The sequence below is a fragment of the Enhydra lutris genome, unplaced genomic scaffold (assembly GCF_002288905.1).
Source record: "Enhydra lutris kenyoni isolate GAN:26980312 unplaced genomic scaffold, ASM228890v2 scaffoldscaffold97, whole genome shotgun sequence".
Classification (NCBI taxonomy): Eukaryota; Metazoa; Chordata; class Mammalia; order Carnivora; family Mustelidae; genus Enhydra; species Enhydra lutris.
The window spans coordinates 1973413-1988295 of NW_019154181.1; the positions used below are offsets into that span (position 1 = coordinate 1973413).

General features: G+C 53.5%; 1 protein-coding gene across 2 annotated transcripts in view; it reads left to right on the forward strand.

Moving 5' to 3' along the window:
• The window catches only part of LOC111139248 (epsin 2), an 83060-nt gene that overhangs the window by 32101 nt on the left and 36076 nt on the right, over positions 1–14883 (forward strand). Inside the window, exons 2-3 of one of the 2 annotated variants that reach the window (XM_022491466.1) lie at positions 4409–5173; positions 6944–7114. In XM_022491466.1, the coding sequence (XP_022347174.1) occupies positions 4579–5173; positions 6944–7114 (766 nt within the window). In that variant the 5' untranslated portion in view covers positions 4409–4578. The remainder of the gene's footprint in view (positions 1–4408; positions 5174–6943; positions 7115–14883) is intronic. The other variant, XM_022491467.1, reaches the window with a different exon arrangement.

Here is a 14883-nt window from a genome sequence, read left to right on the forward strand (position 1 = left end):
ATACGATTGTGGAACATGCTCTTCAGGCTGGGGCTGGAGTGGGGCGGGGGTTGTGGGGGGGCCCCTGGTCATACCATCCAGGGAACTAAATGGACGTCCTCTGGCCTCTGTGCAGAAGAATGTGTTGCTTTGAATAGAAATTCTAACTTGTCTCCATTCAGAAAATATTTAAAGTTGTAACAGAATTGTACAAACTTTATCACTTACAGTGAAATAGTTCTACGTAATTCCTGATGATAGAACTCAATTTCTTTTATTTTTTTTTTAATTTTTAAAATTTCTTATTAGAGCGAGCACAGGTAAATGGGGGGAGGGAGATGCGGAGAGAATCGTAAGTAAGCAGGCTCCATGCCCAGTGCAGAGCCCGGTGTGGGGCATGATCTCATGATCCCGAAATCATGACCTGAGCCAAAATCAGGAGTCGGATGCTTAACCAACTGAGCCACCCCAATGCCCTGATGGAACTTCCATTTCTTAAGGCGTTTCTGGTTCAGATGTTCTGATGGCATTTGTCCCAAGTTGTTGGTATGTAATTTATGGAAATGAGCCCCCCTTCTTTTTTTTTTCCTTTCTTTTTTGCTGTCTTGGTCTTAAACCTTTTGTTTGTTTGTTTGTTCGTTGAAAGATTTTATAGATTTATTTGACAGTGAGAGAGGAAACCCAAGCAGGGGCAGTGGGAGAGGGAGAAGCAGGCTTCCCGAGGTGCAGGGAGCCCAGTGCGGAGCTTGATCCCAGGATGCTGGGATCATGACCCGAGAAGAAGGCAGACACTTAACCTACTAAACCATCCAGGTACCCCTTGGTCTTAAACCTTTAACAAAGTTTATTTTTCCCGTGATTTGGCAGCCCCCTACACCTTCCCCATATCTGAGCAGAAGCTCCTTATAAATGATTGGGTGTTTGGGAGCCGACCACAGCTTCCCCAGCTGGAGTCAGGAGCCCAGGAGGTAACACATGGTCCTGTGCTGGTTACTTCAGGCTCAGCTGGAAAGGGAAGAAAACTGGCAGGTTGAGAGGGAAAGTTCGGAAGGCAGGGCACACACACCGCTCAAAAAAGCAAAAACAAAACGAAACTTAGGTTCTGGAAATAGCGCAGGGTGGATGCTTGAGGGCGGAGTGTGTTCAGCCTGGCTTTTGGGAGGACGTGCCTGACAGATGTTTGCTGGGAGAGGAGATGTTTAGGTGTTGACAGCCCAGTCCTGAGGTTGGGACAGGGGAGAAGTTTTAAAATGGGAAGAGCAAGGTCTGAGGCCCACATGGACAAGTGCGACGGAGCCGCCCACGTCCCTGTCTTCAGTTGGGGCCGCCTGGGAGAGCCTCAAGTGCATGCAGCAGGGGCTTCGGTCCTGCCGCCTGCTCCCGTGTCGCCAGCTTCTCTCACGGCCGGAATTGGCGGTGTCCATCTCCAGAGTCTCCCTGTGAGGTGTGCATCACCTGGTTGGCCTAGGAAATGGTTTCGTGGAGGCGCCTTTGGTGTCCTTTCTCCTGTCGGGAGTTTCTTCTCCCCACATCTCCCCATTCTCACCGTGTGCCCATCCTGAAAGCCGCTCTGGTCTACGATAGCTTTCAGAAAGTGGCAGGCAGCCGTTCCAATTATACGGGCTTTATATGTTTTTCTGACTTGTAAGAAATGTTTTATTACCTTTTTCCTTCTTCTTAAGGCCTAAACATTTCAAAGAGAGTGCTAACAGATGTCTTTGCAAGTTGAGCCTGTTAGAGAAGACCCCTGCCTAGGTCCACAGCCCTGGGCTCTCGGTTGTCTGAAATTCCTTTGCCAGCTTGTGTCTGGCATGGCCGAGGGCGCTCCAGCCCTTGATCAGAGGAATTGGTGCCTTTTCTTTACACCAGAGGCCCAGGAGGCTTGGTGGATGCCCTGGCTGAGCCTCATGGCCTCCCCCTGACCTCTCCAGAGGAGGACACTGGGCCCAAGGTGGCTGGACTAGAAGGGCAGCAGAGCCTGGGGCATTGTTTCTTCCTCGGGAATTTTTTTGTTTGTTTGTTTTTGTTTTTGTTTTTTCTCATTATAGTTCTAACCATTTGAGGCCTTTTAACCAGGAGGACCATGTGCTGTCATGCTTAGAGCTGCTTCCTGACCTGGAGGAGGGTGGCAGAGGACCTCTTCAGCGGCGGATCCCAGCTCCTCCTGCTTCTCAGAGGGTGGGATGGTTGTACCTGCTGCACACCAGATGGAGGGACAAATGGAACTGCCTGGTGGCCCCTAGGCATTAAGCACACCTGAATGTGACTCCTGATTCTGATGAGTATTTGCGCCGTAAGTTGGCCGATGCTCATTAAAAATCAAAGGGTTCTTTTTTGCTTTCTGGGGCCCATCCCATCTCTGCCAGTGGCAAAGGTTGCTGTGAATGAAAAACCGAACTGAAACAAATGTGCAGGTCACCGTGAAAATCTTTATCCCTGTCCTTTGACAGGCTTTAGAGGGTTTATCAGAGCAGGCCGGATCCGTGGGGAGATGGAATACGGCCACCTTCTGCCGAAGCCCCATTCTGCAGCTTCGGATGGAGACAGAATTCTTGGCATAGTTGAGGCTGGAGTGGAGGCTGTGTTCACCGTAGCAGATGTATGGGTTGTCAGCAGGATGAAATTGTGTGAGCTGTCTCTTGTTTGTATGGTCATATGTGGTAAGTGATCATTGCGTTTCCTGTGGCTCTGCACCCCCTGCCCCGCCACCACCACCAGCCCCAACAATTTACATTTACTTCGTTATTTTTTTGATGTTCCTGTTGCCTGCCTGAGGCTTTAGTTGAGGAAGGAGGGGGCTGTCGGCTGTTTCCCTGGCAGAAGCAGCACAGGAGCTTGGTGTGGAGAGCGAGGACCACTGCAGGAGGAGGGAGCAGGTGCTACCCCCCACACCCCCCACACCGCCCAGAGAGCTGCTTTGGAGGAGGAGACCTTAGTCAGCTTGACCTTGTGACTTGAGGTCCTCCTGCTCTTCATCTCTACCTTACTGGAGGGTTTTCATGAGCATGAAGTGAGGTAGAGTCTGGCCCAAGCCCAGAATGTGTCCATCAGGTAGGATTGGGGAATGGGCAAGGGGAGGGCGCTTGCTTTGTGTCCAGACTCCAGCTGTGCTGCTCTGTCTTGGGCAATCCCCGAGTCTTCTGGACCTTAGTTTTCTCATTTTATAGATGAGGGATAATCTGCATTACCCCCACCCCACCCCCCTCCCACGCCAAGCCCTCCTCAGCTTTGAAGACATAACTGCGAGAGTTATTTCTGGCAGAAACTCCTTCCCATGCCTGCCTTCACAGCCTCCAGCTGCCGGTGGAGCTGGTGGTTCAAGCTTTGCATCCTCAGACCCCCTGTGCTCACCTCTATCCCCTGCCAGACTGTGGCCTTCCTGAGGACAGGGACACTGTTTTCAATCTGTTTTGTAAATTTATTCAGCACCATTTCTGTCCACGTCAGTGACAGTGTTGGGTGCTGGGTGGTCACTGGTGAACAGGACAACACTTTTGGACCAAACAGGGTTGTCAGAGATGTGGACCTAGCTCTACCCCAGTAAATATTTCTTCTCTGGAGAGAGGGGATTTGCGTTCGTTGGGGAGGGCTGGGTGGACCCGTTACTGTGTAACCCAGGGCCTCAGTTTTTCCCCTCTGAGATGAGGGGAGTGGGCTAGAACCAGATTTTTTTCTAGGGTTGTATGAGCTCAGGCCGGGTGCTGGAGACCTCGAAAGCCCAGCAGAAGGCCTTGGCTGTGCTCTGCCAGAGTAGTTGGAAACCTTCATAAAAAGTCAGGAGAAAAGTGCTCACAGAAAACGTCCTGGGCAGGTAGGAACACAGTGGACCAAGGCCAGACGTTGAACAATTTCAAAGGCATAGTTAGGCATCTTAGGGGCACCCGGCTGGCTCAGTCAGAAGAGTATGTGACTCAATCTCAGGGTCATGAGTTCAAGTCCCGTGTTGGTGTAGATTACTTAAAAAGGGAAAGAGGTATTGATGGGCATTTTTTAGGTAAGCTACACCTGAAATGAGGGGCTTTCTTGCTCCCACAGATAATTTAAAATTCGTCAGGACCGACTGCCTCCAGTGTTAGGATTCTTCTGTCACTGGCTTTTGCTGTGCGTGAAAATACAACCCAGAGCAGAGCCATGCCAGTGGAAGTGTTTTGAAAATTAGAACAACGGTCAAAATGTTTACTTGTTTGCCAAAGGCTTGACCTCAAGTTTAGATTTTATTCACTGTTAACTTGTAATACTGATTTTGTTGTAATTTTGGAAAAGGTGGATCTCTTTCCTCCTCTGGAGGCTGGGGCATATCCACTCATCCCCGCGCCCCTGATCCTGCCAGACCTCTGTACCTGCCTTTTACAGAAAGGGCTGAGCCAAGCCTCCTCCTGTCCTGGGGGAGCTTGTGCTACAGGGAGTGTTTCTTTCTTTCTTTCTCTAGGTCATGGCTTCTGGCTCCTCGGACCTGAGGCTTCAGTGGAGGAAATGACTGCCCAGGCTCGTGCTCCACGCCTGTCACGGAGACTGAACCTTCGCAGGGCACGAACTTGCCCAGTACAGGAGCGTCTCTGTCTTTGAAGGGCTTGACATTTGTCACAAAGAAACGTGAAAATGGCGACTTCCTCTATCAGACGGCAAATGAAAAACATTGTGAACAATTACTCGGAAGCTGAAATCAAAGTGCGGGAAGCCACCTCCAACGACCCGTGGGGCCCGTCCAGCTCCCTGATGACCGAGATCGCCGACCTGACCTACAATGTGGTGGCCTTCTCGGAGATCATGAGCATGGTGTGGAAGCGCCTCAATGACCACGGCAAGAACTGGCGGCACGTGTATAAGGCGCTGACGCTGCTGGACTACCTCATCAAGACGGGCTCCGAGCGGGTGGCCCAGCAGTGCCGGGAGAACATCTTCGCCATCCAGACCCTGAAGGACTTCCAGTACATCGACCGTGACGGCAAGGACCAGGGCATCAATGTGCGCGAGAAGTCCAAGCAGCTGGTAGGCCTCCTCAAGGACGAGGAGCGGCTGAAGGCCGAGAGGGCCCAGGCTCTCAAAACCAAAGAGCGCATGGCCCAGGTCGCCACGGGCATGGGCAGCAACCAGATCACCTTTGGCCGCGGCTCCAGCCAGCCCAACCTGTCCACCAGCTACTCGGAGCAGGAGTACGGCAAGGCTGGGGGGTCTCCAGCCTCCTACCACGGCTGTGAGTAATGGAAACGCTCCCTACCCTTGCCAGAGGGTGCCGGGCACAGACGGAAGCGCTGGGCGGTGGGCAGGGTGGGTGCCCCTGGGGTAAGCCAGAGCTTGCGTCTGTCCTCCGTTCTCCACTTTTGGCTGTCCGGAAAACAGTGTCGGTGGTCTGCACCCATTTATGGTTGCAGGAGGGTGTTGGGTCCCTTGGCTGCTCTGGCTCAGGAGTCTCAAGACCTTCCGCTGCCCTGTGGTCCGATTCAGGACCCTTGGGCAGGGCTGGAGCCCGGTGATTGGTAGGTAGGAGGAAATGGATGCTCCTTCTTGATAACCTTGTTTCTTTAATCTGTTAGATGTTGTTCTGATGCCTGGGCTGTGGGTCTCCCAACTGGCCCAGGGCATCACTCTCCTTCAGCATCCCAGGGGAGGGAGACGGGAGGTCTGTGTCTCAGTCAGAGAGGGAGAGGGCAGAAAGCTCCACAGGGGTCCGTGTGAGCAAGGCCTTCTCCTCCGACATGGGGATGAGCGTTCTTGGTGATTTGCTTGCATGGCTGGGGCTGCTCTGGGTGGGGCCGCTCTGTTTGCTCATTTGTGCATGTGGGAATCTGAGGGGTCCTTACCCCACATTCAGACAAAATTTCAGGGAAGAGATGTGGAGTTCAGGGCCTGATGGAAGCTGGTCTCTGTGAGCCGTGTGGGCTTCCTGGGCATTCACGAAAAGTGGTCCTGGGAACAGGCGCCCCTCTGCTGTCCCAGGGCAGTGTCAAGACAGGTGGCCTGTGCGGGGGTGGCGCACACACTGTGTCTTTCTGGCTGAAACAACAGAAGGCCCCCATACCACCTTTCTTTCTGGAGTCAGTAACACCGTGTCGCCATAACAGCACATTTTTTTCTCGTTTTAAGGAAGTTGTTTGTCGCCTGGCAGACTCCCCTTGGCCCTTGTTTAGTTGGTGGCTCTGTGACCAGGCCACCTACTAGTGTTTCCTGCTTGCGGGCTTCCGTGTGACACCCTACTGCCACCAGCAGCATTTCGAGAGATGTGGCGGCTGGGAGATTTGCATCCCCAAGGCAGACTTCCTGCCTCTAGGAATTCCAAATTCTTACGAAAGGCTCAGAGAGGTTAGCATTTTTCTTGTCCTGTTTCTAGTTACTGTTGTTTCCCTCTTAGTTTGAACTGCTCTGTTGAAGCAAAGATTGTGACCTTCGGGAAACTGCCTGATATGAACTGTGACCTGCCTCTCCGCCAGGGCCAGGTTGCCTCCCGGAATGAAGATTGCCCTATAAGGAGGGAAGTTGTTTCTCTCATGTAGCCTCTCCGTCCCCCAGAAAGGCCCGCTGTGGGTTGAGTCGGTCTCAAGCTGCCTCTGGGAAGTGACTGCGTCTGCGCTGTCCCGCCATGGGCAGCTGCTCTGCTTTCCACATCGCTTTTGTGGTCACTTTTCTTGAGAAGCCAGAGGATACAAAGCAGGAGCTGAGACAGCATCCCATTCATTGATAGCTTGTGGGATAGTCCAGGTGCAGGATCCGGATCGGGCTCCAGTCACAGGTCCTGCCAGCCTTCCACTGGGCTGATGGCTGCTGCCACGGTCCCAGCTCTCACAGTTTCCGGTTCCCTCAGACCTTGAGCTTGAGCTGCATGTTCAGGGTCAGAATGTGGTCAGCAGACTGTTGGCCACCCCTGAGCGCCTGGGGCTTCGGCCCCAGCCCACACTCTGCCGCTCCCACTCCCTCTAATGGCGTGTCTCTCTCTGTGTGTATGTGTGTGTGTGTCCCTGCCCAACAGCGCCCGAGGCCTCGCTGTGTCCCCAGCACCGTGCAGGGGCCCCGCTGGGTCAGAGCGAGGAGCTGCAGCCGCTGAGCCAGCGCCACCCCTTCCTGCCGCACCTGGGGCTGGCTGCCCGCCCAAATGGCGACTGGTCCCAGCCCTGCCTCACTTGTGACCGCGCAGCCCGAGGTGGGACGGCGGTTTGCTTTTCTCCTTCCTAGAAATGCTGGGCAGCTTGCTGGGGGTGTGCTTGTTGGGTCCAGTACAGCCAACTCTCTCCCTATCTCCTCCTGGGCCTCTCCATCCAGCTTCCCGCGGACCCAGGGCCCTGTCTTCCTTTCTCCCTAGGCGCTCCCCTCTGACCATCTTTGTCACTTGGTATAACTTCTGCTGTCATTTGGCTAAGGCACAGGGTGATTGCCCTTGCTTTTCCCTGTGTCCCCACGCCCAGAAAAATTGGAGGGGGCTCTGCTGTGGGCCAGGCCCAGGTGTGGGGGGGGCCAGACACCACTTGGCTTGTTGAGCCAGAAAAGTGAGGTTGAAATCTAACAACGCCAGGCAAAGCCGAGGCCCTCGGTGGACAGTCGCTGGAAGCCATCGTCCTTGATGCAGTGATAACGTGCCTTGATGAGGACAAAATGGGATTGTTCTCGCTTCTCAATTAACTGCCATCCTTCCAGAAATCCCCATTACCATGGTAAACAGAGAGTTAGCTGTACTGTCAATTCTAGGTCACAGTGAAGATAACCTGATTCAATGGGTAACTAAAAGTGGGGCTTCTCTTTTGACTAATTAATAATGTATGGTGGTCAGAGTCTACAACTGTTGCAGGTTAAAGTAAAAACAGATTTTTTTTCCTGTTGCCTATAAGAAAACGTTCCCGGTCCACTCCAGCCCCCAAGTGGGGCCTGGCTAAATGAGAAGAAAGCTGTCTGTTCTCTTCTGCTCCTACAAGAAGGGGCACGGACGAGGAGCCTTTGTGTGACTTCCCTGATAAGGTGGCTAGCCTTTATTCAGCCCTGGAGATAGTTACGGTTCATTCATGCCTCATTAATATTATAGCTCGTTTGACTTGGGTATGCGGGTGATCACTGGGTTTAGCTCTGGGGTGTTTTCCTTTGCACTCCTGTCTTCCCCTCACTGTTTTATGCATGATTTTGTACGGAGGACCAGCCTTGCACCGCAGAGAGTGCAGACAGTCACAAGTAAGTCTGAAGGCTCACGCAGAGGCCTTTCAGGTACATACAGTTTCTTCCCCCAGGTCTCTGTGGGCTGTTTTGGGCAGGCTGCCTGGGTTCCCCAGGACTCCAGGGTTGAGTCAGTAACTGGGAAGGTCTATTTCGAGTCTTGGGTTCACTGGTGGCAGGTTGGCTTTCCTGGGACGTTTGTGTATTAACCTCAGGCGGACCTGCCTCAGCCTCTGTGCCGTCCCTCCCGCTGTGGCTGGGAAGGACCGCACCCTGTGTCACCGGGCGGGCCTTGGTCCCGTCTGCTTCTCTTCCACCGGATACCTCCCCTGCACACACATGACGGGCAGGTGGCTCCAGGTACACAGCTCTTGCGCATGTCTCACCTCCTTTGGTTCTGGCAGAAATGAAGGATCAAAGCGAGTAGGTCTTGTTTGACAGTTTCTCATGTCCCAGAAGAGTTTGGGGCGGAGTGTTACACAGTGTCACCATGTCATCCTTTACCTGGTTAATGCGTGGGTTATCTCACACGCTGCCGGTCCCCGAGGCTGTTGCGGGGGGCAGGACCCTGGCTGGTGACGGCTATCTGTTCTTCCTTGGCCCCTAACCAGGCGTTCAGTGGAAGGTAAGTGCCGATTGTACGCACAGCGGCCATTTCCTTCAGACATACCGGCTTGGAAAGCAGCAGTGGGGGAGTCAGGTGGATGCTGGCTGTTTGGGAAGTGGTCTTCTGAAATGCAGGCCGCAATGTAGGGGAGACGAATTGGGGGGCACCCTTGGGACCCCAGACCCTGCAGGGGAGGCCTGGTGGGTACTGGTGCAGAATCGGCATGAGGAAGAGGGCAGATAGCTGAGAAAGGCCCTTCGTGGGAGAGCAGGTGCTGTGGGGAGCCTCCCCTCACCTTGGCTGCCGCTCTGACCCACAGAAATCATAATGATGTTTGAGGGGACCTTCCTTTCATGTATCCTGTCCATCTGATCTCCCCGTACCTCCTCCCTCCCACTTACCTCCCACAGACATCTGTAGATCTGACCTTGGAAACCTCTCGAATTCTGTCCCTTCATCTCTAGTCCCATGACCTCAATTCAGTGTCCACTTTCCTTGATTGGTTTCTTTGCTGTTAGCCTCCCCCATCCGTGTCCACCTGGAGAGCTCCCCTAGATTCCAGGCTCTCCCAGGATCCAGTGCAGTCTTTGACATGGCAGACAACGCCCCTCATGGTCCTTGGCTGGCCTCTGACGGCTTAGATGTGTTGAGGTCTGCCCGGAGGGCCGCTCCCAGGCTCGCTGTCTGTGCGGCCCGCCCTGGCTGCTCTCTGGCTCCCAAGTTCCCGCGTTCACTCAACAAGTGTGTATTGAATTCCTATTGTATGCCTAAGCACAAAGCACAGAGCCGTCTGCCCCTCCTCATGGGAAGAGACACAATAAACCTAAGACGTGATCCAGCACGTTCTAGGACGAGTGCTCTGGGAAGCAGCCCACAAAAACCAAATGACCCAGTCGAGCCTGGGGAGGAGGGAAGGTGGTCTGCAGTGTTAAGGACGGTGTCAGAATAAGCCTCGTTGAGAAAGTGATGTTGGAGCAAAGGCTGAAGGGGGATGAGAAGTGTGCTGTGTGAAGGTTTGGAAGAGCATTCTAGGCAGTGCAAAGGGCCTGGGGTGGGTGTGTTCAGGGGTGTTTGCAGACCAGGAAGGCGGCCCCAGGTGCCGGGAACTGAGTGAGGCAGAGTGGCCGGTGAGGTCAAGGCAGGGGTATGACAGAGTGTGGGTTCGGGGAAGGTAGAGGGCAGCTTCTCAAACTGCCTCTGGTAGGGAACAGCTCTTCCAATTCTGGATGGGCTCAGCCTGATACTTTGTATCAGTGATTAGATGTTGTAGCAATGTCAGATTGCTCTAAAGCTTTCTGACTACTTTCTCTCACTGTGTTTTCTCCTCCGGCTGTGTGTTGGGTGGGGAAACCACCCCCCTGATCCAGGTGGGTGATGGCAGGGCTGTGGACCTCTTAAAGAGGGGCTGACAGGCTTGCTGGAGGACGGGATAGGGGAGGGAGCGGTAGAGGACTGCTAGCTAAGCCAGTGGGAGATGGTGGCTGTGAGTGGAGCAGGTTGAATGGCGTTGGGGTGATGTTCTGGACATGTCAGAGTGCTACTGGACATGCAGGTGGAAGTGTGGAGAAGGTCTGAAAAGTCTAGGGCCTGCGGGAGAATTCGGGGCTGGAGAGGCCTTCAGCTCTTTGGCCTCACCTGGCGTTCTTGTTTCCTTCCTGTTCCTGTATTCCCTGGAGCCCCAACTGCCCTCCCCACCCAGGGCTGGGTCTGGGGCTTGCCTGTGATGGCTGCCTGTGTGATTTTTTTTTTTTAAGATTTATTTATTTATTTATTTGACAGAGAGAGAGAGAGAGAGAGAGAGATCACAGGTAGGCAGAGAGGCAGGCAGAGAGAGGGGGGGAAGCAGCCTCCCCACCAAGCAGAGAGCCGGATGCGGGGCTCCAAGACCCCGAGACCACGACCTGAGCTGAAGGCAGAGGCTTAACCCACTGAGCCACCCGGGGGGCCCCGCCTATGTGATTTTGATAGGTAGCTGGTGCTCAGGACTGCTGTGTGAAGGGGAGGCTGTGGGGCCCAGGGGGAAGGCCTTTTGGGCTGAGAGGTCAGGGTTTGCCAGAGACCACAGACAGGGCAGCTGGCTTGGGTCGAGCAGGCTGGGAGACACCTGCCTGTTACCCCCCCCCCCACGGCCCACTCTGGCTCTGTCCCCCCTCCTATGTTCTGTGGAGCTGGTTATGACGTTCAGCAGACTGTGGAGAAATTGCAGAAGTTCTTGGGATGGTGGCCTAGGGAGAAGGGGGGCGGATAGGAGAATGATCCCTGAGTCCAGGTGGAGACTTGAATATAGGATTGCCGCTGTTCTCTGATGCGCACAGTCCAGTCAGGGCGGGCCTCCCGCTCTCCTGCTCTCTCTCCTGGGTTGGCCTCTGCAGATGGAGGCTGTCCCAGGAAGGAAGGAGTACTCGGCCTGGCAGCCCCCAGAGCCAGAGCCACACTTGCCTTGCTGCAGCAGGAGTGTGTCCTGTGGTGCTGGGCACTGTGGATTCCTGGGTGGGAGACCAGCTGCCAGCGTTCCTGTTCTTAGAGCAAGGAGAAAGCAACAAGGAAGACAGAATAGAATTGCTCTTTGGCCTCTGATTCCCTACATGAATTGGAACCCACCAGAGAACCCAGAGCCAGAGTGGGCAGTTGTGTGCTTTGTCCCAGGTCCCCGATACCACCTGCGGCCAGGTCTCAGGCTGTCCTGATGGGTCCATTGTCTGGGTGACACCTTTGGCTGATGCAGCAGCTTCCTGTGGGGTGGCTCAGCTCTGCTCCCGGGAACATGTCCGTGCCTCCTTCAGGTCAGCCCGTCTTTCGGGCTGGGCGCCCCTCACACAGGCCGGCACCCCCTCACACGCAGTGGATGGTGACTCCCCGAGTGATTACTGGAGATGACGAGCCTTTCGTGTATTTGTCTTGCTTCTCTCTAGAAAGGGTTGGAGTTGCCCTCCAAAACGCACGCAGTGCCAGAGGATTAAATAGATCCAAGGAATTGGGCTGAAAGGAAAGGTGAGAAAGTAAGAGAAGGCCAGAGTCACGTAGGAGGGCTGGAGAGGGATCCAAATTTGGCTTTGAACTTCTCAGCCAGCAGCCCGGAAGAGAACAAGTGCTCTTGAGCTTCTGGGCAAGAGTCTAGGATCCAGGTCCAGATCCAGCGCAGGAGGCCAGGTGCTCCCGGTGCAGGGGGAGAGCAGGGCCCGAGAGCAGCCTGTGTGGGCCCTTGCGGGGAGCCCTTGGTCCGGACTGCGTTGCCACAGCAGGGCCACCACGCCGGGCCTGAGCCCCACTCTGACAGCCTGGCCTGAGTCCAGGAGAGCTCCTGGTCTCTCGGAGTGGGGGGACGGCACGGCCTTCTCCCTCCCTCCACACGCTCAGCCATTCGTAAGCCCATTAGGGAGAGTCTGAAAGCAGCCGTGTGCACTGGTTCACATGTGTGTGGGGAAGAGCCCAGAGGCTTCAGGCCTCCGGAACTCTCCGGGGAAGCTGGTTCTCCACAGCAGGGGACCTCAGGGGAAAATCAGAGTCGCTGCGGCCCCAGCCCTGGCAGCCAGACTTTTGCGAGGGCAGCTGGAGCGGGTAAACACCTGCACACGCATTTTAATACAGATTTTCACATTTTAGTGCATTTTAATTTTACTACATTTAATTTTAGTAGTTTTAATACATTTTAATTTATTTTTTAAAAAATATTTAATTTATTTATTTGACAGATCACAAGTAGGCAGAGAGGCAGGCAGAGAGAGAGGAGGAAGCAGGCTCTCTGCTGAGCAGAGAGCCCGTTGTGGGGCTCGATCCCAGGACCCTGAGATCATGACCTGAGCCGAAGGCAGAGGCTTAACCCACTGAGCCACCCAGGCGCCACTACATTTTAATTAATTAATTAATTAATTAATTTTTTTTTAATTTTATTTATTTATTTGACAGAGAGATCACAAGCAGGCAGAGAGGCAGGCAGAGAGAGAGGAGGAAGCAGGCTCCCCTAGAGAGCAGAGAGCCCGATGCGGGGCTCGATCCCAGGACTCTGAGATCATGACCTGAGTCGAAGGCAGCGGCTTAACCCACTGAGCCACCCAGGCGCCCCATTTTAATTTAAATACAATTTAACTTAATACATTTTAAGGCATTTTAATACAGACTAGGCAGCCGAGAAAGGGAGGCCTCCGTAGGTCTGTTTTTGAAAACTTGAGGATGTGGGACTATATAATAACAATATGTTATTGTTTAAAAAAAATCAGACCCAGCCAGCCTGTCCGTCCCGGGGTGTGGACTTGGAAGGGGCCTGGGTCAGCTGAGGCCTCCTGAGAGTGGAGGAGGAGGAGGGGAGTGAAGCTTCCAGGTGTGGGGCTGGGTGACAATGCTCAGGAACCAGGTGGGGGACACGCCCAGGGCTGAGAGGTGGTTGCTGGCTGACAGCCAGATAATTGCCCAGTGGTTTCGGGGATAGGCCAGGGACAGCCACCGGGTAGAGAATGTTCCCAGCCCTCAGCGGCCTTTCACCTGGTGGCAGATAGTTCTTCAGGTGGGATGGACTATGAATCTGGTGGGAGATGGGATCCGGTTTACTTCTCTTTTGCTGGGGTAAACATGTTCTGTAAGTCGGGGATCCCTGCATCTTAGGCCTGCAGCCCGCCCCAGGGCAAAGGCGGGTGCTGGGCTAGCAACACTAAGCTTACTCTGGAGCTAATCTCTTCAAGTGCAGATAGAATCACAGAGGAAGCCGCTGAGTACTGTTTGTAATCCTAGTCCTACGGGGACACCCTGTCTGAGGCTTGACACCAACGATGCTTATTCTTGCCACGAGGGCTGGGTCCTTCGTGGGGTCTGAATGTGCCCTGTGAGGCTGCCACTCAAGTCAGCAGCTGCGGGAGACAGTCGGAAGGCTGAGCCACCAACCCTCCTCTGCTTTCCCCTGTGACTGGTCCTTCTGCTGCTGCACTTGCCCGAGGGGGTGGGTGGGGCACCTTGTTGATAAGGACGGGGCGTTGAACTTAACTCAGATCCACTCCGTCATAATGGTGAAGCTGGAATTTGAACCCAAGGTTCCCAGAACTCCGGTATTCCTACTTCCCAACAAAAAAGTAATGTTTAAGTTGTTCTACAAAATAGATGAATATACAGTGTACACCTAGTGCAATTTTAAGGTGGTTTGGCCCATCTCATGTAATTTTTTTCTTACATTAAAAAAAAAAGATTTTATTTATTTATTTGACAGAGATCACAAGTAGGCAGAGACAGAGCGGGAGGCAGGCTCCCTGCTGAGCAGGGAGCCCTATGTGGGGCTTGATCCCAGGACCCTGAGATCATGACCTGAGCCAAAGGTAGAGGCTTAACCCACTGAGCCACCCAGGCGCCCGCACCCCCTTACATGGTTTTTGAAAGCAGGGAAACCTCTTTAAACTGTTGGGTAAGGGGCCCAGGTTTTAAGGAGCTCCTGTGATTGTCAGCGTGAGACTGAGACACAGCTGTCCAGATTGCTGACGGGACAATTAGTGAAGGGTCAGTGCTGACTTGTGCCATAGAAAGTTGAATTATGAATACTATATTTGTATCTGCCCGTTTTTCTTCAAAGCCACCTTTGTAGTAGAGGTAAATAACTCTCAGTAAGTGGAGAATGAAATGGGGAAAAAGGAGGTTTAAGTCAGGGTCGCTAACAGTCACACAGCTGTGACGGTGTCTGAGTCACGGCTGCCCAGTGGCTGGTTACGAATAGTCAGCCTCAAGGGGGCATTTAAAAAATAATATAAGCAGAAATAAGAAGGACTGTCTGAAGACAGATTTCTCTTGGTATGGGAAAGTAGACTGTGTAATGGACTTACAATCACTGTAGAGCGTGTCACTCTCTTATTTTGTCTTCACAGTATTTTTTACTATCTGAAATTATGACTCAATTTTCTGTGTCCCTGCACAAGAACACTCCAAGAGCAGGGCACCTTGTGTGTGCTCAGTGCACACTGCCCGACCCAGGAAAGGTGTTCAGTAAACACTGAATGAATGAATGGGGGCTAAATAAGAATTTATTTATTTATTTGAGAGAGAGAGAGAGCACAGAAGCAGGTGGAGGGACAGAGGGAGAGGGAGAAGCAGGCTCCCCACTGAGCTGGGAGCCCAACTGGGACTTGATCGCAGGACCCTGAGATCATGACCTGAGCCGGAGGCAGAGGCTTGGCTAACTGAGCCACGTA